General features: G+C 54.7%; 1 protein-coding gene across 1 annotated transcript; it reads right to left on the bottom strand.

Annotated features, from left to right (window-relative positions):
• Positions 1-1,888: 1,888 nt before the first annotated feature.
• On the bottom strand, positions 1,889-26,611 carry KCNH6 (potassium voltage-gated channel subfamily H member 6). Its single transcript, XM_019818085.3, has 15 exons — positions 26,472-26,611; positions 23,321-25,000; positions 22,271-22,501; positions 16,992-17,153; positions 16,684-16,889; positions 12,824-13,249; positions 11,238-11,637; positions 10,002-10,201; positions 9,565-9,817; positions 6,261-6,454; positions 4,649-4,733; positions 3,917-4,085; positions 2,993-3,179; positions 2,549-2,716; positions 1,889-2,104 (listed from the first exon to the last, which is right to left on the bottom strand). The coding sequence occupies exons 2-15, from the start codon at positions 23,394-23,396 to the stop codon at positions 1,907-1,909; spliced, it is 2,955 nt and encodes a 984-aa protein (XP_019673644.2). The 5' UTR covers positions 23,397-25,000; positions 26,472-26,611; the 3' UTR covers positions 1,889-1,906.
• Positions 26,612-26,621: the final 10 nt, after the last annotated feature.

The following is a 26,621-nucleotide window of genomic DNA, read 5'->3' as shown; positions in this document are numbered from 1 at the left end:
AAGAAAATACCCTTTTATAGATGCATTCCCAATAAAATTTTAGTTTCTATAAAAATTTCAAATATAATTATGTTCTTTTGAATAACTCTGTACTAAGTGTAACCCTTAAAGTCTTGATAAGTTTACAAAAATGTAGTTTTAAAATTTTGAGATATGTGTGTGTGTGTGTGTGTGTATGCATTTGTTGCAAACAGTTATGATCAGGTTATCAATAATAGGTCTTAAATCTGGAAATAAATTACATGTAGCATAAACTGTGGGAATAGAATGGAATTATAAGAAGAGAAAAAAGAATAAAGAAGAGCTTATTCTTGTGTTTTTTTTTTTTTTAATGTTTATTTTTGAGAGAGAGTGTGGCTGAGGGAGGGGCAGAGAGAGGGGGGACAGAGGATCCAAAAGGGGCTCTGTACTGACAGCCACGAGTCCAATGTGGGGCCCCAACTCTAACTGTGAGCCCCATGTGGCGCTTGAACTCACAAACCATGAGATCACCACCTGAACTGAAGTCAGACACTCAACCAACTGAGCCACCCAGGCAACTGGTTCTTGTGTTTTTATTTATTTTGTAATGTTTAATATTTATTTTTAATGTTTAATTTTGAGAGAGAGACAGACAGAGTGTGAACAGGGGAGGGGCAGAGAGAGGGAGACACAATCTGAAGCAGGCTTCAGGCTCTGAGCCCTCAGCACAGAGCCCCAGGCAGGGCTCGAACTTGTGAACCGTGAGATCATAGGATCTGAGTTGAAGTCAGTCGCTCAACAGATTGAGCCACCCAGGCACCCATTCATTCTCGTGTTTTTAAAATGAATGATGTTGGCTCAGGGCACCTAGGTGGCTCAGTCCATTAAGCGTCTGACTTCAGCTCAGGTCATGATCTTGTGGTTCTTGAGTTCTAGCCCCGCATAGGGAGGGCTCTGTGCTGACAGCTCAGAGCCTGAAGCCTGCTTCAGATTCTGTGTCTCCCTCTCTCTGCCCCTGCCCTGCTCTCTCTCTCTCTCTTTCAAAAATAAACACTAAAAAATTTCTAAAAACATAAATAAAATGAATGATGTTGGCTCTCAAATCACTATGCTATTTGTGTCTAAATATATTGGTATAAATAGAGCAATTTATACAGTATCAATAGTCACCATACACTGGAAATAACATGTTTGCAACTATTTAAACTTATCAATGAGATACTTGAAATGTTAACTTAAAATGTGGTGGGCGGGGGATTCATTTTCAAAATTCTTTCAAGGAGTACCAAAAAAGGACGGAAGGCCAGTGGCCAGGTACTTTTTGGACAACAGCCCATCTCATTGGAGTAGTTAACTGCAGAGTTCTCAAGCCAGACCATCTGGGTAGAAATTGCTTCCTTTGTTAGGTAAGATTCTTTTTTCTTTTTAATCAGAGTATAACTTACACATAGAAATGCACCTGTTTTCACAATCTGATATACACGTATGTAAACAGCTCCTAGATCAGGAAGCAAAACAGTACTAGCATCCCAGAAGTCCCCCGCATGCTTGGGTGAATTTCTTAGCCTCTCTCTGCTTCTGATTTCTCATCTCTAAAATGGGGCTAATAATACCAGCCCCACAGGGTTGTTGTGAGGCTTCGATGAAGTAATGTCTGCAGAGCAGTCGGCAGGGACTTGGCACAGAGGGAGCACTATGGACATGTCGTGGTTCTTGATGGTGACCAAGTCAGAGACTCTCTGTTTCCCTTTACCCCAGCCTGGCAAAAAGCCCCATGCTCCTGGGGCTACTGAACCCAGCAGAGCACTTTCCGGTCCCCCCCACACAAATCCTTGTGAGAGGGATTTGGAGAAGACCACAGCTGTTGGAGTCACAGCACAGTCAAGGACCTGATGACCCTCAGGTAAGCAACACACCCAGCCTAACATGAAATGTGCAGACTTTATTAGCTGTGAGACATTCCACTGCCCGCTAGAGTCCCAAAGGTCATCATAGAACCATGAGGGGCAGAGCGGCTGGGGGCTGGAACTCTGTGCTCTGATGTGTCCACTACAGAGGACACTTTCATCTCCAGTGAGTTTACAGGCTCTTGGCAGGAGGTCTCACTAACCTTGGGTCCTGGTCCATGAAGCGGTGTATAGTTCTGAGCCATAAGGAGTAAGTTTCTCACACAGATCAGAAACTTCTCCTTTTTTCACCGACCTCTCTGTCCTGTAAGCTACCTCCACCCCTGAGCCTCCCCACCCTCCACGAGGCCTACTGTCTAAATAGGGCCCTGGAGGAGTCTGGGAAGGTCCTGACCATCTTCACCCATGCCATCGTGGGCCACCTGGGTTGGCAGTTTGTAGCTACACTAGAAGAATGAATGGTTTTCAGAGGCCAATTTGGCAGCTGTCTGCCTCCCCTAAATCCTTAACTTTCACCCACCTTCAATCCCCTCATATTATCTCTATCTTGGGGTTCAGTGGCTCTAACTCCTGGCCAACCCAGGATCTGAGCCATGTCTCTGAAACTCCAGCTGCTTAGGGACGGGGCCAAGGCGTTCAGGAAGGGAGGGAAAACGGGGACCACAGATGAGTCCCTGTACCTCCAGGGGATGCAGAGGTGAGGCTAGGGGTGACAGAAGCCCCTCAGGCTGCTCCTGTTCCAGGGACAGTGTGAGAATTTTGTCTGTTGCCATGACCAGGGGAGGCACCCCGGAGGAGGAGTTCTTTCGCTTCAGCCTACACTTGTTCAAGTCACCACAGCCTGGGACCTGGGAAGGGCAAGAGGGGGAGGACACCAGCTTCAGGGATGGGAACCGGCAGAAGCTGGGTCCCATTGCCCTTGCCCCAGCTGTGGGGTCTATAGTCACAATCTGGGCTTTTCCACCACCTGTCCAGGCTCCTTGACTGTGACTCAAAACATAAAAGAGGACAGCAGAACCCATGGCTGCTCTCAGAGCTCAGAGGCCGTGGGCTGATGTCACAGTGAGAAGAAGACGTGTAGTTGTCTCCAGGAAAGGCCCTGGGGAATCCCTTCACTTGCTCACCTGTGCAGGGGGCAGACCACCCTGGGGCAGCCTAGTTCCCGGACTCTGAGTGGTTGAGGCCACGGGAAACAAGGCCAAGTCATTGGAGGTAGGGGCTCCTAGAATGTAGCCAGTGTGGCCCTGGGGCAGGGGCTGCTGAAGGAGCTGTAGGATGCGGCTGAGGTCTGAGGACATGCGGGACTCCAACCTGCCAGACAGAACCCCACAGTCAGGGTCAGGGTCAGGGTCAGGGTCAGGGTCAGGGTCAAGACAAGGGAGAGCTGTTCAGGTCCCGAGAGCAGCTCTGGATTTTGTAGCCTGCATGCCATTCCTGCTGGATGGAACGGCACCCTGGGACCTACCTGAAACTATTTCCCTGGTACACTCCACAGGCCCTGCTGAAATTTCCCTTAGCACGTCCCTGACTTCAATAATGACAGTGACCAGGCACTGTGCACACATCATTTTGTCCTCATAAGGAAGCTTTGATATGGGTATTTTGACTATCCCCATTTCATGAAAAGGCAGATGGAGGCTCAGAGTGCTTAAGTAACTTGTCCACACTCTTGCTGGTAAGTTGCAGAGCCAGGTTTGGAGTTCAGGACCATACTGCCCAAGCCCTCACTCTACCACCACGGTCCTGCCATCCGCAGGCCACATGCCCTCTCCAAGGGACTATGGAATTTGTTTCTGTACCAGGTTATTCCCCTATTCTAAGAAGGCTTCCTTGCCTGTTCTGCGGTTTGCTAGGACAAGCCATCCAAGGAACCAGGCTTAGTGACTTAGGGATGGGGAGGCCTACAACTAAAGAGGGCTAGTCATTCTAAAACCCGCAGGGCACTCAGTGTGATGTCCCTGAGCCACCAAGAGGGGGCACTCGTGCCTAGCCCACTGCTGGCTGTGTTCTCTGCAGCCACCCCCATCCTGGTCCCAAAGGGCACTCACCTGTTCATCTGGGCCTGAAGCTGCTCCAGCCTGGAGCCTAGCTCCCGAGGCCAGCAGTCTGGGTCTCCCTGAGGGTTTGGGGGGCTGTCCCTTGGCCTTGGGGGCATTTGATGCAGCAACTCAGGCCAGAGGCCAGATGCATCTGAGATGCTCAGAGAAGGGGCTGCAGCTGCAGGAGGGAAAGGGAAGAGTGAGCTTCCGTCTAGCTGATTCCGCAGACCTGACCAGAGCCCATCTTCTTCCCCTACCTGTCCCGGGAACACAGGTTAGGAGAAGTGGATCTCTTTACCCGAGTGCCCTGGAGTACAAGGTCCTGTCCCCACAGAGGTCAGACTTCCAGGTTCCAGAAGGCTGTAGCCCTGGGAAGGGGGCTGGAACCCCAGCTTGGGGGAGGGGGGGCTGGCTGGGTGGGGACATTCTAGCCCTGGCCTCGCTGTCCAAGGAGCTGCAGTCCAGCGAGTCCCCTGGAGCTTCTATGTGAAACCCCATTGGGCTGGCCTGTATCCACCCCGGGGGACAGCCCCCATTCAGGCTCTGAGGACCCAGGGGGAGGAAGGAGACAAGGGCCTCTATCACTGAGCCTAGAGAGGGAGTCCTCTCCTCTCATCAAGGGGCTGGGGAGACCTCTCCCAAGATGAGGCAAATTGGGAAGGACATGGAAAGGGGAAGGAGGCTGGGCAGGGGCTTCAGGCTGGGGCGAGGCAGACACTGGTGGCAGATGGCTTTGCTCACCTGACTGGTTGTCACTGAGGAAGAAGCCTTGGTGGTCCTGGCTGCCTGGAGCTGGTTGGGGTGATGACTGGAGACCCCCGCCTGCCTTGTGGGGAACAAGAGCATCAAGTAACAGGTACCAAAGCTGGGACAAGGCCTCTTTGTTCTCCCCTGCACCCCCTCCTGAGGCCTTTGCGACAACTAGGTGAGAAAGTGGTGACAGGTGGCCGGGTTCCCCCTGAGGCTCCAGGCAGCTTCCTACAGGTTCTCTCCTGCGTGGGTGGGCAGGAGACAAACAGAGGCTTGGAGATGAGCAGATGCCCCTACAGAGTCTTGGAAGAGGCTGCCTTGAGCAGCAAGATTTGGGGGTGGGGGCATACAGAGGAGGTGTTCTTGCAGTCCTTCCTTTCCTGAATGCCCTGGTGCTGCTGTCCTCAGCTTGGGCTACTGGGGAGTTCCCTCCAAGGAGACTGGGTCTGGAATCCCCAATCCATCCAGGAGGTACCCTCAACAGCACGCTTGGCAGACCACCCTCTTGGCACCATGAGACTTGGGGGTGGGATGCCCAGGGGCAACAGATGCCCCAGGCCACGGAGACCACATCCCTCTTGCCCGGTGTCCGGCCACTGAGCACTCGGGCCACCTGATGGCTCCGAGTGGCTAGGGCCCCCAAGGCAGCATCCTTACAAGATGTCCCCTAGACCAGATCAGGTGGGAAGAAGAGAGGCTGGGGGAGGGGAGACTAGCAGAAGGGACAGGGTGAGGAAGGCTGTCCATGGCAAGAAAACCTGCCTCGGCATCATCCTCCAGATGCTGTGCATGGGGCCTGAGCCAGCAGAGCCCCTCCTCCTGAGGCTGGGGGTGGGAGGCGCAGCCCCAGGGGGCCTCCGCCACTGTTGCCCCCGCCAGGCACAACAGCCCCCTCCTTCCCACTAGCTGACTCCAAACCCCCTCCTCCATACAGTCACGTCCGGGCACTCCAGTTTACCGGCTGTCCCACTCCTTGGTAACCCTGAGCTCCACAGACATTTGGTCTCCCCACACACCCTCGTGACTTCCTTGGTATTGAACTACGCAACTCTTTATTTTCTCTGAGTTGTTATAATCTTCTCCACTGAGTGATAAGCTTAGGAGGAGAGGCTCTACCACTTGTTTACACGCCTGGGACCTAGGGATGGCAGACACCCCTTCTTCCAGCTTGATGCCATGGGGTGCCCGGGTTGTGGAGTCGCACAAACTTGGGTCTACATTTTGGCTCTGCCATTGACTATGTGGTGGTATGGCTTTGGTCAATTTATCATCCTCTCTGACCCTTAGTTTTCTCATCTGGAAAGTGGGGAAAATAACACTAAGTGCAAGGTGAAGACTAAAAGAGATCATGTACAAGAAGCCCAGTGCTCAGCATGGGGGTTGGTGCTTGATAATTGGTAGCTATCATCATACTTAGCATTATGTTGGCCGTGGCAGGCACAGAAGAAATTGTGGTGAAGGACGCAGGATGGGGTTGAAAGGAAGGGAGGTGGTCAGATGGGTCCCCTCCGGCCAGGTAGGCCAAGTGCTCAGCAGCCTCCACTCCCCATTACCAGCTGGCCGAGGACCCCTACCCACCCTGGCCCACCCAGCCCAGACTCACGTCCCGCAGGTTGAAGGTGACTTCCAGCTTACTCCAGAAGCTGTCTGCAAACGCAGGGTACATGTCCAGCACCTCCAGCAGGTCTGCCCGCTGGATCTTGTGCAGGTCACAGTAGGTCAGGGCCCGCACATCTGCACTGGACTTGCCAGGCCGGGCATGAAGGCTAATGGGCTCCCCAAAGATGTCGTTCTTTCCTGCCAGCCAGAGGGGCAGGGGGTCTCTCCAGGGTCTGGCTCCAAGCTCTCTTCTGAAGAGCCTCCCTGAGGGCCCCTTGGCCGTGAACTCCTCCCCACCCCACCCCACTCCCAACCTCAGGGATCCTGCCAGGCTTTGGCTTGGTGCTCAGGGATCAAGCTCTAGGGACAAGTTTGGATGTGCTGGCCGGGGGTCAGGGGGTGGGAGTTGGATGCAAAAGCTGCCTTTCCTTTGTTCTCTGAGCTTTGCAGAGGCCAACATGTGGGTCCCTTGCCTCAATCTTCTGGCCTCCTAGGACCACCCTCTGTCAGAGCCCCCCTCCTATTTTCCATGGTTTGTGGCACTGCCCCTATCCACCCCCCTGCTCCCCAACTCCAGGAGACAGTGGGCAGGAAGAGACACTAAAGGTCCCTGCTCAAACTTTTCCTCTCTCCTCAGCCTGGTGGTACTGCAAGAGGGTAGGGAACCCAGGGCCAGGGGCACCCAGCTCCCCCAGGGCAAGGCCTGAGGCCTCTGTCTCTTTGTGTTCCCACTCCCTACTGTGGGGCCACATAACCAGCATGGCCCTGGCAGAGCACGCCTGAGAAAGTCACTTCCCCTTTCTGGACCCCAGTGTTCTTATCTCTAAAATAAGTATAACTGTATCTGTCTTGCCCCACTGGACTGTCCAGAGGCACAGACGTGATGCTTGAGAAAATGCCTCAAATAGCAAGAGGCACCAGGCAGATTGATACAACGCATTGGGACAGACGGATGTCCCAGGGTAGACATAGGCTGGTGATACTTGGGGCGTGTGGCAAAGATATTGGGCCCTCCTGGTGTCAGGGCCACTGTGCTGGCCACAGTGAATGGGCATGAATAAGATGCTGTCCCACCCACAAGGAGCCCCAAATCCCTACAAGGCAGGCACATAAGCAACCAATTAGTTTACAGATGATCTATAGAGACTTAGAACAGGGAGAACCAAGAAGGAAGGGGCTGAGGAGGGGAGAGGGGCTACCAGGAGTGGTAGGGGCAAGGAGGAGGGGCGCACAGAGGAAGTGAAGTGGGGGCTGGGTCGTGACAATGAGGCTGGCTGGGCCCCCAGCAGGAAGGCCATCAGAGCAGAAGAAACAGCTGTGTGATCAGAGCTGGCTGGCAGAGAGCCTAGGGCCGGGGTACCAGGGACCATCATTGCTTTGACGTCCACTCCCCCACAGGAAAGTCCAGCCCCTCAGCCTGGCGATACCAACCAGAAGCGCTAATGGTTTGCATGGACAATGATGGATGGAAACCAAGACCTGTTGCCCACGAGAACAGGATCAAAGGTCATTCACAGAGGAGGGGGACTGAGGCCCAGAGAGGGAAGGGACTCACCAGAGTCACATATGAAACCCATAAGCACAAAATCTGGGCAACATTATAAAATGATGGTTATCCAGTAGATGAAGGATTATGATCTAATGTTCATTTCCACTCAGGACAAAATCAGAGGATTTCAGGTCTCTAACTGAAACTTAAAATGGACTGGCTTCTTAATTATTAAATAGAATTATTGTCCTTCTCATGTGGGTGAAACTTCTAAGGTAGGCTGGAAGTGAGGGAAGGTCTCACAGAGGAACCCCTGTCTTGAGCCCAGCCTTGAAGGATGACTGGGGTCTTCCAGGCAGGTGTTCCAGGCAGAGTGGCAGCACGTGCAAAGGCAGGGAGGTGTGACAGGGACGGCAGTAGAGAACTAGAAGTAGTTTGTATGGCTGGAGCGTGAAGTACTGGGGGAGGGTGGCAGGATTTAGGGTGGCCAGACTGGGGAGGACTATGCATGCTGTCATCAGGGGTTTACATGGGTCTTAGGGGTCATGGGGAGCCATGGGAAGATTTTGAGCAGAGGAGGAGTATGTGCAGATGTGAATTTCAGGTCACTGGCAGAAGATCGAAGATGGGCTATGGGGGTAGTCCATATTCAGGGACATAGGAAAAGGAAGGACATGGTGAGGGCTGGAGCCAGGCAGGGACAAGGAGACAGGTGTGGTGTGGGAGACAGGTGTAGGACACAGAGGTATTAATGAGGGGAACAAACAGGAGTCTGTGGCTGCCTGCATGGTGGGGGTGGGGCAGGAAAGGAGAAGAGTGCTCCCTTGGTTGACTCCTAGGTCTCTAGCCCCGGCAATGGATGGTTCAACAGTGATGGAGATTCTGAAGGAGCAGCTTCTGGGGAAAGACAATGATTTCAGACTGAGACATGTTGTTTGGTCTGTCTATGGAATATAGGGTGGCTTTACCCAGGAAAGAATGGAATATTCTGTTCTAAGGAGAGATTGGGGTCAGAACAGAGCTCTGGGGGGCCTGTGGCATATATGAGGCTGAGAGCATGGGAGCAAGGAGGTAGTTCAGGAGAGGGTGGAGGGTGAAGAAAAGAAAGCAGAGCCCGCACTTGGTGAACACTAGTCGAGGGCAGGCCAAAGGGAGAGGACTAAACAGAGGAACTGGGCGGGGAGGGGGGGGGTGCTGTCCAGTGGGGTTGGAGGAGAGCCCAGCCACAGAGACCAAAGGAGGGAGAGGCTGACATCCTGATCAGGGTCTTGGGGTGGGCTAACATCAGGGAGAAGGCAAGGAAGATGAGAATCATCTCAGAGAGGTGAAGTAACCTGCCCAAGGTCACATGGTTGGTAAGTGGCAGAGGCCGTGTGGGCCCCAAATCTGTCCCCTGTCCAATGCTCATCTCATTCCTGCAAAGTGTCCAGCTGTCCCTGTAGCTGCAGTGAATGAGCTTGGGGTCCTCCCTCCACCCAAGCCAAACCTTTGCCCTCTCACACTGAGCTCCCCAAAAGTGGAAGAAGGTAAGAGCCTTCCTGGACTTCGGAGTTAGACGCATAGCCCTTGAATCCCTGTTTGGCCACTTGCCAATATGACCTCTCTGAGCCTCTGCTCCCCTATCAGGAAAATGGAACCTACGGTAGGGGTTTGTTTTAAGGATCCGGTGAGCTGGGCGTAAAGCTCTCTGTTGCTCATGCTTACATGGCAGGCCGGTAAAAGGTGCCACCATCATCATTAGGAATGGAGTAGTCCAGGCAGGACACGGCTAGTTCCACTACACCCACCCTACCGGTCTGGCCCTTCCTGCCTGACCCACCTAGGATGGCCACGACCACGTCGTCACGCAAGATCTCGATGGAACCTCGGGAGATGAAGTAGAGCGTGGAGAGCACATCGCCGAGGTGCACCAGCGTGTCCCCAGGCGGTGCGTGCGTGGTCTTGAACTTGACCGCCAGCGCGCGCAGGCAGCCCTTGCTGGCGCCGCGGAAGGCTGGGCAGTGCTGCAGCAGCGCGCGGTGCAGGTGCAGGCAGATGTCGGCCTGCAGGCACTCAGGGAAGCCCTTCAGCACCTGCGAGGGGGGGCGGCCGCGTCCAGGGTAGTGCAGCTGGGCTTGGGGCTGGGGGAACGGGGTGGGGAGGGGTCTGGGGACGCCCTGTGCCCGCGGGCCCTTGGCTTCCCCTGGGATACTTAGCCAGAGCTGGGACTGGAGCTGGATCGCCTGCCCCACCCGAGGCAGGGCGGCGGGCTCTCACCGCATTCATGTCAATGCCGTTGGTGTAGGACCAGGCGTGCTGGAAGTACTCTTCCAGGCGCTGCCGCAGCGGGTTGGGGATCTGGTGGAAGCGGATGAACTCCTTGACTCGCAGCATCTGCGTGTGGTAGCGGGCAGTGCCGGAGTACAGACGCTGGATGATGGCAGACACGTTGCCAAAGATGCTGGCGTACATGAGGGCTGGAGTGAGGCAGCGGGGGGTGCAGGGAATGAGCTCCTCCACACCCCCACCAGGCCATCGCACCCCAGGGCATGCTCCACACCTCCTTCTCCCTAGGAGTCCTCTGATCAGGGGCCCCTCTGTCTAGGGCCAAGTCAGAAGTGCCCAAAACAGCGCCAGGGCACATGAGGGACAAAGGCCCCGGGCTTCCTGCCGTCCTCCCTCTGTCCTGTGTCTCTTGGCATCTTGCTGGGCCCAGAGGCCAAACTCCTGAGAACTAGGGCAATGATTTTTTTTTTTTTAGTACAGATTTGTTTTCTCCTTCAGGTTGTAGAAAAGCATAATAAAGGGAAAACTCTTGGTCTCTGTTTTCACCCATTTTTTTTTTTCTCGTTGTTTTTGTTTCTCTGGGCTTTCACATCTCTAAATACTCTGAACACGACAACTTAATCTACGTGTAAACTTCCACACTGCCTCTTGTGTTCCTAGACTCAGTGTCTTAGGAAGCAGGCAACACAGTGCAGAGCCTGGGAACATACACAGCCAGAGGAGCTGGCCCCCTGGGATGAAATTGCGTCTCTGTGTAACCCCTGGAAAGTTAGGACCTTCAGGTTCTTGGTCTGTAAACTGGGCTTGTAATATAGCCCCCATAGGGTAGTGATGAAAACAAAATGTGCACCTTTAATAGGCACTTAGAAAAGTGCCTGACAGGGCAGCTGGCTTCCCAGTGTGTGACCTGTGCTAAGAAGGGCCCTGCTCGGTTCCATGCTCTGCTGTCACCATTCTTGAAATCTTTCAGACTTTTTAAATAAACGGCCCTACATTTTCATTTTGTTCTGGGCCCTGCAAATCATGTGAGCTGGTCCTGGTCCCTGGCACATAGCAAGGGCTTGTAAGGGTGTTAAGTTTCATGCATGGTAGGGGCACCTATGCAAAATTTCACTGTGCTCTGTGCTTAGTATTTGCCCATGGCACCCAATGTTACTGTATTATGGCTCATTACAAAACTGAAACTTGAATGCCACGGGTCAGGCCCAGGCATGAGGGGCCACTCACAGCCGATGAGCATGACGCAGATAGAGAAGACCTTCTCAGAGTTGGTGTTGGGGGAGACATTGCCGAAGCCCACGCTGGTAAGGCTGCTGAAGGTGAAGTACAGGGCCGTGACATACTTGTCCTGCACTGAGGGGCCAGAGGCCGGGTCGCTGCCGTTGTAGTGCTTGCCAAGCTGGGCGCCCAGGCTGTCCAGCCAGCCGATCTTGGGCTCCAGGTAGGGCCGCTCCACGTTGCCGATGGCATACCAGATGCAGGCGAGCCAGTGTGCAATGAGTGCGAAGGTGCACATGAGCAGGAAAAGCACGGCCGCTCCATACTCAGAGTAGCGGTCCAGCTTCCGTGCCACACGCACCAGCCGCAGCAACCTCGCTGTTTTCAGCAGCCCGATCAGGGTTGTGGTCTGGAGGGGCAGGAAGGGGGCCATGGGGCCAAGGGTCAGCCCTTGAAAGGCTGCACTTAGGGCCACACTTGTTTACTTGGGCATATGGTCACACAGTCATTCAACAAACACTTATGGAGAACCTGCTCTGGGCTCTTGGCCGGTGAAGCACAGTGCAGGACCTTAAGGAGCATTCAGCCTAAAGCTCAAAACAGTGTTATAGTTGCTAGGACAGAAGTCCAGGGGAGTGCAGAGAAAAGGGAGATCAATTCTGCAGGTGCAGGGCAGGGGAGGCTTCATAGAGGAGGTGACACATGAGCTAAATCTTGAGTGATGAGGCTGAGTCTGCAGGCAGACAGGAGGGAGAGTGAAAGGCATTCTAGGCACAGGGAACAGAATGAGCCAAGCAAGGCATGGGGGTGTGAAATGGCACAGCCCACATGGAAAACCAAGTGCAGTGCTGCTGCCTGGAGTGCATAGCAGAAGAAGAGTGATGAGGAATGAGCCTGGAAGGTGTGCACGGGCTGCTCCCATGGGCCTCTAGGTCCCAAATGAGCTTGGTTTTGGGAGCCACGGAATGTTCTGCAGACAGTGTCAGATGAGTGATCTTGAACTGGTCCTGGCTTCTGTGTGGAAGGGTGAGGCTGGCAAAGGGTGGGTGTGGGAGCAGGGAGTCATGATGGATACCTCTACTCCAGCTGGACAGGCTGTTGGGGGGGTGACTGGAACAGAATGGAAAGTTCATTCCAAGGAGGTGGGGCAAAAGGGGGGACTAGAAGCTATGAGAAGAGCTTGCAAATAAGAGCCTGCCAATACCTTCATGTCAGCTATGGGGAGCCAGTGGGCATAGTGGAGGGTCAGGGGGTGAGAGGGGGGTCAGGTTGCCTTGTGGGAGCAGCCCATAGCTTCCCTTTCCAACTCCAGGGTAAGTAGAAGCCAGCATGAGGGCATGCGAGGTGGCTGCCCATCCCAGAAGGGGCAGAATTCTGGAGCATAGGGAGGGCATCCAGGCCTAGGGCACAGCCTTGGCTGGTCGTTCTCCAGGGCTGGGAGATGACACATGTCCTAGGCCGCCTTCCCACCTCCACCTGCTTTGGCAAAGGCACCCCATACCAGATCTCTCATGCCAGGGCTGTGGGGCTGGGAGGCCCGAGGGCTGGGGCACAGGGGACGGCCACAGCAGATGGCCTGAATGGGGTTTGCTCACCTCATCAGAGCCGGTGCGGAAGATGAGAAGGTCAAATGGGATGGCAGCCACCATGTCAATGAGGAACCAGCCCTTGAAGTAGTGGATGGCAATGCGGCGAGGGTGGCTGACCACCTCGTCATTGGTGTTGACGTAGGTGGTGCGGAAGTTGATGACAATGTCCACAACGAACATGATGTCTACGATGAGGTCCACCACAGTGAGTGGACTGCAGGTGTAGCCGCAGTCCATGCGTTGAGATTCATCCTGGTCGCTGAGCAGGAAAGCGGCCGAGTAGGGCGTGAAGATGGCTGTGTAGATGACCAGCAGCAGGATGAGCCAGTCCCACACGGCCTTGAAGGGGCTATAGTGCAGGAGGGTCCCGCGGTGGATGCGTGGCGCCTGCAGCTTGTACTCCGGCAGCACGTCCGCACCCAGGGACAGAACCTGGGGGTGGGGGCCATAGGGCAGTCAGCAGGGTGTCCACTGCTAGTGAGACAGGCCTGGGAGGGATGAAGACTTAGGGGTGAGGCCTGGGAAGGAGGCTGTGGGAGAGGGTAGGTGAAGAGGGCTGTGGAGGACAGAGGGGATGAAGCAAAGATGGGATAGAGTGTGTATGAGGCAAACTCATAAGGGGACAGGTGTATTGGGAGGAAGTGGGCTACAAGAGGAGGGGTGCAGCTCTGTTGCATAGTGACCCCAGGTTCAAAGCTCACCAATTCCCTCACAAACAGCCATCTTCGAGTGGAGACAGGGCTAGGGGAGGGGTGAGGGGAGGGAGGGGGATTTAGGCTCAGGGTCATTTGTGGTCATGTTCCAGAGAAGAGCCTAAATTGAGGGGGTAGCTGGGGGTCCGATCCTCTTTGGTGGGTTTGGGAGGTTCCCAGTGGCCAAGATTCCTGATGGGAACAAGTCACTCCCAGAATAGCCCCTTCATTCCTGAAGACATTGTGGAGCCTAGACCAGCGAGGGCCCTCCTTGGGGCCCACTTGCAAAGCCTTCATGGAAAGAGTCAAACTTGGGGGCGTGTAGCTAATCTGAGCCTTTGACAGGTCCTGGGCATCAGGGAGGTCCGACTATTTTGCACATGTCCAAGGGGGGTTTGTATGAGAGAGAGAGAGTGAGTGAGAGCTAGAGAGAGAGAGAGAGAGAGAGAGAGAGAGAGAGAGAATGAGCAGAGGAGAAGGGCAAAGAGAGAGAGAATCCCAAGCAAACTCCATGCTCAACGCAGGGCTTGACCCCACAACCCTGGGACCATGACCCAAGCAGAAATCAAGAGCTGGACACTCAAGCAACAGAGCCACCCAGCCTCCCCCAGGAGGGTTTTGATCATTACTTTCAGCTGAGCCCCCTCTGCTCTGCCCCTCCCAACCCTGCCTCGGAGCTTACCGTCAACGTAGGGTCACCAGGCCCAGCTCAACAGACCCAAGCTCTACCCAGCTACCCATCACAAGAAACAGCTGGGGCATCAAGAAGGGCATGCATTTTGAAGCCAGGCCTCCCAGGTTGATCTCAGGTCTGACATTGCTCTAAGTCTCAGGGCAAATTTTATGGCCTCTATGCGCCTTAGTTCCCTCATCAGCAAAATGGATAGCAAAGGACAACCAACTCCTTAGCATCGTGATTAAATGAGATGGCACATCTCCAAGGCACGTGCTGATCTATGAGGATTCCTCCTTCCTGCTCATCCTGTGTCAGGCACTGCCCCAACAAGGATGGAACCTGAGGGGTGTCCCACTGACCCCTCCACCACTGCTGGATAGGCACTGGCAGATGGCTCTGGCTTGAGAAAATCTGCAATATAAGGTTCTGACCTTGCAAACGAGACCAATTAACAGATGATGTCACCATAAGGAAGATCCATCAAAGGGCTGTTTTCACCTTGTGGGTCCCTGATTAGCCATCTAAATCCCTAGAAGGGGTCACAGTGTCCCCACCCTACAGTGACCCCCTGCTCCACCTTCAGGCCTGAGCTCCTATTCTGCCTCTCAGGAAGCCTCCTCTCACCCTCTTTCTTGATTTTTCCCTTTGTCCCCTGTAAACACCCCTGAACACACAGCTATTCTCCACTGAACAATAGACCATCTTATATGCTCCACTTAGTCTACATGGAGGCTCAGCTGAAGGGAATGACCTCAGTCAACTGAGCTGAATGAGCACTGAGAGCTTGGGTCGTTAAGCCATTCCTCTCCTTCCCTGGCTGCTCAAGACCACACCAAGATGGAACAGCAAAGCATAGGGCTTGTCCCAAGGCAGCACAGATTCAGAAGGTCAGGGGTGGGTGACAAGAGTATGTCCACTTCCTTAGGCCCCCAGACAGAGGTGTCATCCCCCCATCACACAGACTCCATACTTTCCCACTGCCTCTGAAGCCAGCATGAGGACAGTTCCCAGTGTTGCCCAGAGCTGCAGTGTCCTCAGGATGTAGGAACTCAGGTATGAGGTCCCAGCCCTCTGAGCCCTGGTTGAGGCCAGAGTGACTCTTCTGCTCTGGGTCCCTGCCAGCTCCCTCCCCTGAGCTCTGTCAGACGTCTCTCCCACCTTAGGGCCCAAATAGGGGAGTGAGTAAAGCCAAGACTAGTTGGGGCAGGGTCGGGGGGGGGGGGCAGGATAGGAGCAGTGGGTTGGGTGGGGCAAGGACCACAGTCCCCAGCCAGGCCTGTCAGTCTTCATGGGCGGCTCTCCAGTCTACCAGCCCCCATAACCCCTGTGCCAACTTGAGAGCCCTGGGGTGAGTGGCCAGGTGGAGTCCCTCATGGTTGGGCCACTGGGCCACCCTGCCTGATCTCTGCGGGCCTGGCCCTGCAGCTTGTGGTACTTCCTTCTCCAGGGTTCTGAGTGTGGGGAGGGGCTGGGTCACAGGGAGTTTCCATCCCACCTGCTCCCTCACAGGCTGTGATTCAGACAAAAGGGGGCAGGGAGGAAAAAGAACTGCTCCCATCCCTCGTGAAGCCAAAGCCTCCCAGAAATTTGGGTGCAGGCCCTCCCTGCCCCCCATGACCTACACTTCCTTGCTCAGCCCTGGCCTAGCCCCTCTTGATGCCTCCTGAGGACTGTACTACTCAAGGTCAAAAGAATGTCAAAAGGTCCAATTCTCTGCACATGAGAGCTCTGGGACCCAGAAAGGGCACAAGGTCCCTTGTCCAAGGTCACACAGCAAGTCAGTGTCAGGACTCTGGTCATCTGAACCTCAGGCAGGGCTTTTGCATTTCCCTCTAGGATGGTTAGGTGGGGATTGGAGCCTCAGGCCCCATGCAAAGGGACATGGGGGTCAGCTGAAACAGAGAACCCAGGGAGGTTTGCCTTGGGCTGGCCAAGGAGGGGCTGAAGGGGAGGGAGGTATTCAGGACCTGATCTCCAGGAAGCTGCTCAAAGAGAGCTAAAGATGCCAGGACCATCTCCCCTCTGCTTGGGTTGTAGGAGGCTCCTGCTGTGTGTTGGGAGGTGGGGGAACAGGGGCAGGAGTAGGGCTGGGGCCTCCCTCCATCCTTCCTCCTCTTTCCCTCTCAGAGTGGCGCTGACACTTCTCTCCACTTCTCTTTCTCTGTGACTGGCAGAGCCTTGGACAGGCCCCCATGGTGGCCTGTGTATTCCCCCATCGCAGGCTCCTCCAGACCTAAGATGTGGCACTATTCACAGGCCCTGCTGACTCTGACCTCCTCATGCTCCACCACCTGGATGGTGGCCTCAGGGTAGGCCTTTAGGTCTAAGAAATCAGACCCCAGCAGGACAGGAGGCCTGGGGCTCAGACCAGACCACTGGGGACTGGCCAAGCTGACTGCCTCTGCCACTGCCAGCCCCAGAGGAGCCCAGACCCCAAGCCTGAGAAGGGACCTTCAACGCCCAGCACAGCCCCGCCCACCCTGCCCTGTGGCCCGCACCTGGGTGACCTTCTCGGTGACGTTCTGGGTCCGCTCCACCACCTTGTGTGGTGCGATGATCTCAATCTCTGTCGTGGAGCCCGAGCGGTGCTTCTCCAGGTTGAACTCCACGAAGTTGAGTGTGAACTGCGGGATCTGGCTGATGGTCCTGTACTTGACCCTGCCTGTACCAGGACCCTGTGCACCTGGCCTGCCATGAGAGCCCTCTGAAACCAGGCCCAGGGTCAGAGCAGCCCAGGCCAGGGGACCAGCTGCCCCACTGGGGGCCCCCATTCACCCCTCCCACCACTACCTGCACCCCACCTTACCGGAGCCAAGGAAGCTCTGGGACAGCAGGCACTGGGACAGGCTGCGGCGCTCGCTCTTGGCCAGGAGCTGGGCCAGATCCTCGAAGTTGAGGATGAACATGATAACGGCTCCATCCTCGTTCTTCACAGGTACCACGTCCACCAGGCATCGGAAGCTGGAGGCTGCAAACACCATCGGGAGGGGTCACAGAAAGGATCTTCTCCGGCAGTAACCTGGCCAGGGGAAGCCAGGGAGGGGGCTGGGTTGAGGTCAAGGGCAGCCACGGGGTGAGGAGGCCTGGACTATTGGGCAGAGGGTTGGTGATGCTGTCTAGCAGGTGTCCTACCCACAGGCCAGAGGTGGGGAGAGCAGCTTAGCTGCTCATTAGGAGATAATGTAGCATCGGGCCCAAGTCCACACTCAGCCCTCAGCTCAGGGCTTAACCTTGAGGTTTGCTTCTGTTGTAATTAAAGCTGAGCAGATGGGGTGGATTAAGTGGGGAGGTGAGGTCGGGCATTCTACCCCCACGTAGCTCTGGCCGACCCTGGGTTCAGCTCCCATATTCCTGTCCCACAAAGATGCCGCCCACGCCCCTTGCTGGAAGGAACTCGCTGTTGAGAACACACTAAGTGCTGTGTCCTGAGTCAGTTGGCACTTTAGGCCTCAAGATCCATAGTGGTGGCTAGTGGGTCCTCAGGGGGCAGATATAGACCCCCATTCTGCAGAGCCTGGGGTTCTGAGAAACTGACTGGCTGGTGCTGGAAGGGGACATGGAGTGGGGTTCCAAGCACACAACAGCACTCAGCACACAACAGCTGGGGCAAGGGAAGGGACTGGTCCAGGATGAGGACACTGGAGTGAAGGCCAGGCTGCTGCCCCAGGACTCAAAGGCACTCGGGGTCCCTAGGCAGAGATGCTGGGACTGGGGAGCAGGCAGGGCAGTGACCTGGGGTCTGGAGAGGAAGAGAGATGGCAGGGTGGGGGCAGGCCAGGACCCACTCTCCCACCCTCTTGGGCAGCTTAGACCTAGCCATTGACCACTGTTCCTCTTTCTTAGCTTCGGGGTCTCCCATCCACATAGGTGGGTGGGACAAATCAAAGCTAAGTCAGCCACACACCCCCAGAGCCCAGCCTATGGACTGAGTGGGTAGGTGGATGTCCCATAAGCCCCCTCTCCATGGTACCCAGTGGTCCCATGTCCCTGAGCTCAAACTGTTGGTGGGTATCAGGCCCAAAGGGCCCAAAGGGCAAGATACTAAGGGGCAGGGGCCTCAAGTAAATATGCAAATCAGAAGGCGGAGCTGCGATCCCTTCAAGGGCAGGTTTGCATCTGTCTCATTTTTGAGGGGTCAGCACCTGTCCCAGGTGTTGTTTGTTGAGTGAGTGAATAAAAGAATGTGTAAATGTGAGTAGGTGGGAGGCCGGTTGGCAGGAACATTGCTACTTTGGGGTCCATTAGAATCGCTCATCCCCCAAACCGCCTCCTCTACCATCAGTGCAGCCGAGCCGCCCTCATCCTCCCTCCCACCTTCCTCTCCGGGAGCAGGAATCTCCTGGATCAGATTCCCGGACTCCCAGGCACCAAGCAGCCATCTGCCAGCTGCTGCACTGGGCCCCGGGGGAGACATCCACACCGAGGAGAGGCCACCCACCTGCCTCTGTGACCACTCCTGGGCTCACAGTGCTCTAGGCTCTGCGGTCCAGACCAGAACTGGGTACTCTTGTCAGCCGGGGACATGGAGGGGTTTGGACACAGAGACCTAGCCAGGAAGTCTCCTTGGCCGGTGGTCTGAGACACTCCCCCCAAGGCCAGATTGTCTCTTCGCTCTCTGGCACTACAGAGATTTTGCCTGGCAGAGGGCAGAGAGAAGGCAGCACTGGGCAGAGGATCAAGGCCTCCAGGCTCTCTATGCTGCTGGGGGCTGTCAAGGCCCCATCTTCAAGTGGCTGGACTGACCCATGGATGCTATCTTTGGAAAACTGAGGCTGGGAACAGACCAAAGACCCATCATAGCAGTGAGGGCTACATGGGAGCTGTGCGTGGCACCCCATGCCCAGCCTTCAATCTTGCTGCCTGTAGGGTGGGCAGAGACAGGAGGCTGTGAGGATTTGGCAAGTTCAGAGCATCCTTTCCCCCCATCCCTAGGCTGTCCTTGCTCACAAGTAACTGTGTCTGGGCGACCAGAAGTGGGTGAGTGTGTCACCCCAGTTGTGCCCAGGAATGGTAGTGTCCCTGTGCTCTTGTCCCATTGCTGGAGGAGGAGCCACAGTCTCTGCCTTGTTCTCCCTTCTGAGGGCTCCTCCCAGTGCCCACCTCTTCTCTGACCAAGTGCAGCAGATTTGTCTGCCCCCTGGTTCATAGTCCTTCTCTCTGCTCTTCTCTGCCTTTTGGATTGCTCCTTCCTTCAGTTTCTCATTGTCCCAACCCCCTCCCCCTCCCAGCCCTTGCCCCTGTTCTGCACAGTCTCCTTGCTGTCTATCACCCCCATCTCTTTATGCCCACACCACCCAGGGTTGCAGTGAGCCTTCAAGGAGGAGCTGGTGCTACAGAATGCTGCCACTAACAGGGTGGCTGGTGAGGGCGGCCTCCTGCTTGGTGCTTCTGGTATTCATGGGTAAGTATGTGGAAAACATTGGAGGCCTCTAACCTAAGCCCTTGCCCTCTCCTCCTCATTGAGAGCTGAGGACTGGAGGAGCCCCAGGCATCCTCTAGTGTGGCTTGGAGATTAGGAAACTCTCTGGTGTGGGGAAGAGGACCTGACCAGGCAGGCAGGGCTGGGCTCCTCTGGTAAGTGCCCAGTGGGGGCAGGGGTAGAGGTGGGAGAGATGTAGTGCTCTCCATCCCTCCCTCCAGACTCTCATTAGTTCCAGTCTTGTGACCATCCCCATTCCTCCTTATCTGTTAGGCTCTTACTTTTCCTAGTAAAGGCAGATGGAGGAAGATCCAGGTTCTCAGGGGTCTCTGAGCCCTATCTCATGCGATAATTTTGCCAAGTGCCCTGGCTTCTTTGAGTCCAATTTTGTGCAGCTGTATAATGTGGAGATAAATGGACACAGACCTTTCATTTTGACTTGGAGAACTGTCAGTGGATTACCCTTTTAGAGGAAAAGAGGATTATAAATAAACCAGCTAGAGTTCTGTTCAGGACCCTTTTCCACCTCGCTGGAGTCAGGGGGAGAGAGTAGGGAGAGATATTGACTTGAGTAGGGAAGAAATCACCATTAGGATGCCAGTCAGCAGGACTAAAGGATATATGTGAATATGATAAAAAAGAATCATGTGGTCAGATTGGACCATAAGGTGAACATAAGTTATCTGGGTACCACATCGTTTCCTTAGGGTAATGCAGGCCAAGAAGCTCTTTTTTTCTGGGTTTCAGGCCAATCTCGGGCAAGTCCACGTAGTCAAAGGCTTGGGTAACAGGACAGAGAAGGGCTTAGGGCTGGGTGGGGTAGACTGGGGGCATCAGGTATGTGGTAATGTTCCATTTTCACTGAGGGCCAGCCTCCAAGACTGGGTCCTGGGGTCTCTTCTGATAGCTGGAGGATGCCAGCAGTGTTCTGAAAACCTGAGTCCTGATCTCAGAGGGCTGATACTTGGTCTTGATCTTTGCCCCCTGCCCAGGAACACGCAGTGTGCTGTAGAGACCCTAAGAGACCTGATCTGATGTCCCCGGGAATCTGAGAAGAGCCTATATACCACTCTAGGGCCCAGGTAAAGCTCTGGGGTCAAAGACAAGGAACTGTTGTCTCTCCCCCTCCCCCCATTTCCTGCGGTCCCATCCTGTTCCCTGAGGACCCTTCTCACTCCCCTGACTGTCACCTCTTCCCTGAAATGATGTGAGGAGGTGAGGTCACAGCTTTTAAAAATATTCTGACTTCATTAACCCTGTGAGTGCTACCAAAGTTAGCCAGATTCTTCCTAGTCCCCTAATCACTACCCCTGCATCTGTTTGGTTGGTAGCAGCAGTAGACAGCTAGGGGGGCAGCCAGGATCTGCCCATGAAGCACCCTGGAAGCCCTTAAACGCAAACACACACACACACACACACACACACACACACACACACACTCGCATGCGCACTCATGTTCACACTTACATTCATGCTCCATACACACTCCAGGCCCTTGGAATCCAGGCTCTCAGTACCCTTCAGTCCCAATCCAAAGGAACATGCCCTTTGTCTATACTCAGATGGCCCTCATGCCTGCCTTTTCCAGATGTTCTGCGGTTGGAGTAGAGGCAGTTGGGGTCCTTTTTCCCCTCTCGGTATTACACAGAACAAATATCTCGAGTAAAAAAAAAATCCAGACTTGGGTTCTGGCCCCAGGTTGGATCCCAGCAGTAGGATCTTGGGCAACTCCCTCCTTTTTTCTTGGGCCTTGGTTTCTTCATCCATGAAATGAAGGGATTTATCTAAGCCAGTGGTTCCTAAATTTGGCAGAACATCAGAACCGCCCAGGAGATTTTTCCAAATGCACCTGCTTTGGCCTCAACTCACACCTCTGAGTCAGCCTCTCTCTAGGGAAGGTGTGTTTTGGAAAATATGCCCCAGGTAATTCTAATGCAGAACCAGGTTGAGGGGGGCATTAATCCAAGTGATTTCCAAGGGAATTTCAGGATCCTAGTTCCCACTCATCTCTCCCTTCCTTCCTGCCCACTGTCTCTGAGGTCCTAGGGGGAAGGTCTTAAAGGGCTGCAGAGCTCTGTTCTCAGCCCCTGCCCCATGGTTCTGTTCTGCTTGCGATAAACATGGGCTGGCAGTGACATCCCAAACTGGATGAACCTCTGGGTCAGGACAAACTGCAGGACCTATCTCTCTAAGGATCTGGGGCTGAGTGAGCCGGGTCTACTGTTTCCCAGTCAGCAGCACCCAAGCCTTGACTGCCCACAGAGGCCTTGAGGGGGTGACTCCTCCCCTAATCCCCAGAGCAGACGGAGATGAGGAAAGGTTAATTTTCGTTCCAGCTGCCTGACAGCTGGGGCTGACAGTGACAGAGTGGGCGGCCAGGAGACTGGGGACATGGGGGAGGGATGGTGGAGCGGGAGGCCCTGCCTGGGGTGAGGACCAGTCAGTGAGTCAGCCTGGTCTCCAGCTTCTGAAAAGGACCTCAGAAGGCACTGAAATCAATGCCCATTGCTTCCTCCTGCAGATGAGGAAACTGAGGAACAGAGAGGAGACAGGATTTGTCCCAGCCCTTTGGTCCCTGGGTCAGTGGCCTCCCAGTTGGCCACTCTGGCTGAACAAGAGAAGGACAGAGTCTGCCTTGCAGAACCCATGGCCCAAGGGAGCCTCACCATCTTTGCGGTAGTAGAGGATGTCCACCTTGCACTCCTCTGTCCCCAGTAGGGCCTGCGCTAGACGGGACATGGCACTGCGTGGGGTATTGGGGCCTGTGAGGAAGTCACAGGTGCACGGTCGCTGCATCACCTCCACTCGGGAATAGCCAAAGAGTTCACAGAAGCCGTCGTTGCAGTAAATGATGGCACAGTTCTCCATCTGAGCATTGGCGATCAGGAACTTCCGACCTGGGGTGGGATGTGGGAAGCCCATGGCAACCAAGATTGGGCAGCAGGGAGGGAAAGATCATAGGGATTCTTGACAGCGGTGAGGGGGTGTCTAGATGGGGGAGCAGAGGAGTGACCAGAATGAGGTAGAGGAGAAGTGAGGTCTGGTGGGGGTGGGAAGACCTGCGTGGCTAGAGTCAAGGGGGGAAGGTCATGGGACTTTGAAAGTAATGAGGGGGGGTGGTTCGGATAGGGGATCAGAACAGTGACCAGAGAAGTTGGGGAGGGGGAGTCAGGCCTGGGGATGGTGGGGAGACCAGGGGAGTAATGGGGTCAGTGAAGGAGGAAAGAGGTCCAAGGCTTCCTGGAGTCAGCGCAGGGAGTCAGGAAGAAGGAGTAGGGATGTGACCAGATAGGCCCCAGGCCTGAAGAGAGCTCTTAGAAAGATTAGAGTGGTTACACCCAAGAGGCAAAAAGGAGGGAGTCAAGGAAACTTCTGGAGGAAGTGTGTGGGGGTGTGTGTGTGGGGGGTGGGGGGTGTCAGGAGGAGGAAGAAGGACAGTGATAGAAGGGGAAGTCAGTGCTTGGGGTACCAAGAAATCAACTCAGGGGAGGAGGGTGGGGCTGCAGTCTGCCCCTCCTGCTTTAAAAGAGAGAGTGGTATTGAAGCAAGTGGAAATCGCTGGAACAGAAGGTGTCCGGGGACATTAGAGCATTCAGCATCAGTACCCCGCTCCCCCCCCCGCCCCGCTCCATTTGAAGTAAGTAAAGGGGTCCCGCCACTCCTGCCACAGAACCAGGACTTCAGATCGTTCCCCCCACCTCAACGCACAGACTCACTCTGGCCCTCGAACTTGCGGATGATGGTGTCCAGGTACGTGTTTTGGGGCGCGACGTGGCCCCTGCGGACAGGCATCTTTTGGCCGCGGCCTCTCCCCGGAGCCACCAGTGCCCCGGCTCCCTGCGTCTCCGTCTGTCTTCGGGCTCAGCGGCGTCCGGTTCCGGGTGGGTGCCTCCTCCGGGGAGGGTCGCGGGGCTCCGTGCCCTGCCTGCCCGCCTGCGTCTACCCTCCCCTGCCCTGCACAGCCCTCCCTGACCGACCGCGGCCGTAACTCACTCCCTCTGCTCCCGCCCCGGAGCTGTCCGCGCCGCGGTGCTGAAAGAAGTAGCGCGGCGGCGGGGCGGAGTTCGCGGGGCGGGGGCAACCTCTCCCGGACCCGACGGGGCAGGGGCGGGGCCTTGACTCCTAGGGGGTGGAGCTGGGCAGAAGTGCCGAGCCAGGAATGCGGTCAGGGCTCCTCTCAGGAGCTTCTTTTGCTCCTGTCCCACTGGCCAATGGCCTCAACCCCGCTCCGACCCTCTCCCAATACCGATACCGAAGGGCAGTCAGGACGTTGCTGGGCCGTCTTTCAGGTAGAAAGTGGGGAGTGGGGGAGCAGAAGGAGCTATTATAGCCCTCTTAACACGACCTTGCTAAGTGCCCAATCCCAGTGTCCATGCAGAGCTCCTAAGTGGCAAGCTTAACGTGGCCCTGGCCCTGGGATAATGAGGTTGGAGTGCATATGAAGGTGTACAAAAAAAAAAAAAATAATAATAATAATACAATAAGGTACCTTCTTCAGGGACCTGAGAGCTCTTAGCATACAGGCACTGCTTGGGAGCAGAATAGATTTAAAACCACCTATTAGCAAGTGACCACTGATAAAAGTGTCTGAGTACTGATTGAAAATGAATACACTAGAAGAGCAGATGGGGATGGGGTGAGGTTTATTGAAAGAGGTTTCTTGGAGAGGAGAGAGAGAGAAAGGGATCACTGTTCATTGAGCATCTCAGTGGTCTTGGAACTTTGCAGAGTATCCAATGACCAGTTTTGAGTCAGGCCTTCGAAGGCAAACATTCAAATGGGGCATACACCTTAGGCAAAGGCCCATGGTGGAATCAATGCAAAGGGACTGAGCTGGGGCATAGGAGGGGTGAAGTTTGGACAAAAGGTGAATTGATAAAGACCCTCAGATGCCATTTTGAACATCTAGATTTAATTGATGGACAACCAAGTTCTTGAGCAGTTAGACACAAAGGAAGTATTTCAGTGAAAGAAACTTTACAATGGCGGGTGGGGGAGAGAGGATGGACAAGGAGGCTCAGTGAGGTTTTCGCTGGAGTCCAGATGAGAGGCTTGGAGTCCTAGGCTGGGTGTGCCTTTGCCACGCAGAGCCACAATGCCTGATGGGGGCAGTGTGTTGGCCACTGTGGCTGGGGAATGGGAGGGCTGCAAGTGTGGCCTCCTAGTGAGGCAGAGTTGTCCTGGCTGCCCCTTGTGTGGGGGTGCAGGCTGACTGTGTAGGAAAGGTGGGGCTGTTTCTCATGAACTCAGAGCAGGATGCTGAGCTCTGAGGAGGGACTTAGAGCTTTCTCATTCATACAGTTTCCAAGTCTTCTATGTTCTACGGCCTGTGCCACCTAAAGATGTTATGCAGGGGCACACTCCTGATGGGTGTCCTGCCATTACGGTGCCAACAGCTAATAATGGGAACAAATAAGGACATCATAGCACAGCAAAGTAAGAGCAGTGACAGAGGCATCAAACAAGAGTGCTATGGAGCCTGGATTTGGAGCAGTACTTTGTTGGGCTCAGCCAGAACTCAAGAAGACTTCTTGAAACCTGGGCAGAGATTGGGCCCATGGAGATCTCAGCCCAGCCCCTCTTTTCCCCTGAACCTTGACTTCTGGGCTCAGATCCTTAATCTAGAGAGAGCCAGTCTCATCTTTTGGCCACTCTTTCACCAACTCAACTGTAGTTGAGTTGCCTCAACTACTAGTGTCACTTCTCTTTGGTTACTGGCTATGCTACTACCTGCCTCAAGGCTCCCCTAATCACTGACAGGCACTGATTTTTAGCCACTCCAAGAGCTCCTTGGGGCCTCTGTCCAATGCAGTTGGACTGTGTTATATTGGATGTGGCATATATTGAATGTGGCATATATTGGATGTGGCATCCCCATGGTGGGTAGACCCAGAATGGAAAGAAGGGCTAGAAGGGGAAGGAGCAGAGGCCTTCTCTCTATTTTCTCAAGTTTGTCCTAAACTTGTCCCTAGAGTACCCATTTCCCAAATGTCTTCCTATAGCCCTCTCCATCCCATTTCCCCCTCCCCCACTGAGCCTGGAAAGGTGTTGTTTGCCCTATGATCGGTCCCCAGGGCAACAGGCCAGGCAGCAGGTGTGTGTGTTGAACAAGGCCATCTCTGGAGCGGAGTGGCTGGAGATGAGCTTTGTTTAAATATTAAAGAAGTCAATCATTAATCAAGCCTGGCTTGGTGCCCAGCTACCCACTGTCTCCATTTGGGAAGGTCTGGACCGGGGCAGGGAGGGCTGTGGGGCAGTTTGCATCTCAGGCAGCCGACAAGCAGCTTTTGGGGCTGGATTATGCAGCCCAACACAGGGTAGGCCAGAGGATCAGCAGAAAGATATGCTGGATATAGCATACAGAGCACAGTGCTCAAGAACCGGGCACCAGTGATTTGTACAGAATGTCCAGTTTTACTTGAATACATTTTATAAGGTGACTGAAGCAGTGTCCTGTTTCTAGCCAGAGAGGACATTCCTTGGACACTGCAGTCCTGGCCCAGCCCCACAGTTGGGCTCTTGAAGAAAACAAGGCTGTGCGAAGAACAGTTTGGGGCATGAATTGGGGTGGTGGCTGAATTGGAGGGACAGAGTCACTGGGCTCACTGAAACCATGGTTCCTGAGCCCCTAGGGGAAGGAAGTTGGTCTGGAATCCAGGACATACATGGAATCACACAGAGTCAGTAGCCTGTACACATGGCTTCACATACATGAATTCCATATACACAATTACAAACCTCCATGTACCCAGATCTGCCACAGCTGCACCCAATTGCAGTTGGACACTATGCATGCAAGCCGTCTCCTCCCTAACCCCCCCCAGTGCTCTCTGCCTTGGCCACCTTCCTCCTGCCCTCCAGCCTTACCAGTTGTACTGGTGTCTAGTCCCAGCTCCACCATTCAGCTCTCATCCACAGAGGCTTTCTGTTGTGCTGTGTGAGAATTTGAATGATCAGGCTGATTGAGCGCAGCGTCAGGATGAGGCAGAGGCCCAGCAGGATCCACTGTCTTTTGGC

The sequence above is a fragment of the Felis catus genome, chromosome E1 (genome assembly GCF_018350175.1).
Source record: "Felis catus isolate Fca126 chromosome E1, F.catus_Fca126_mat1.0, whole genome shotgun sequence".
NCBI lineage: Eukaryota > Metazoa > Chordata > Mammalia > Carnivora > Felidae > Felis > Felis catus.
This window is presented reverse-complemented; position numbering and strand designations above follow the sequence as displayed.

Coding starts and splice junctions, on each gene's coding strand:
- KCNH6 (XM_019818085.3), bottom strand. CDS start 23,396: ATGCCTGTCCGCAGGGGCCACGTCGCGCCCCAAAACACGTACCTGGAC. Junction 17,154..22,270: donor CCTCTACTACCGCAAAGATG/GTGAGGCTCCCT, acceptor TGGTGTTTGCAG/CCTCCAGCTTCCGATGCCTG. Junction 10,202..11,237: donor CTGCGTCATGCTCATCGGCT/GTGAGTGGCCCC, acceptor GCCTCACTCCAG/CCCTCATGTACGCCAGCATC.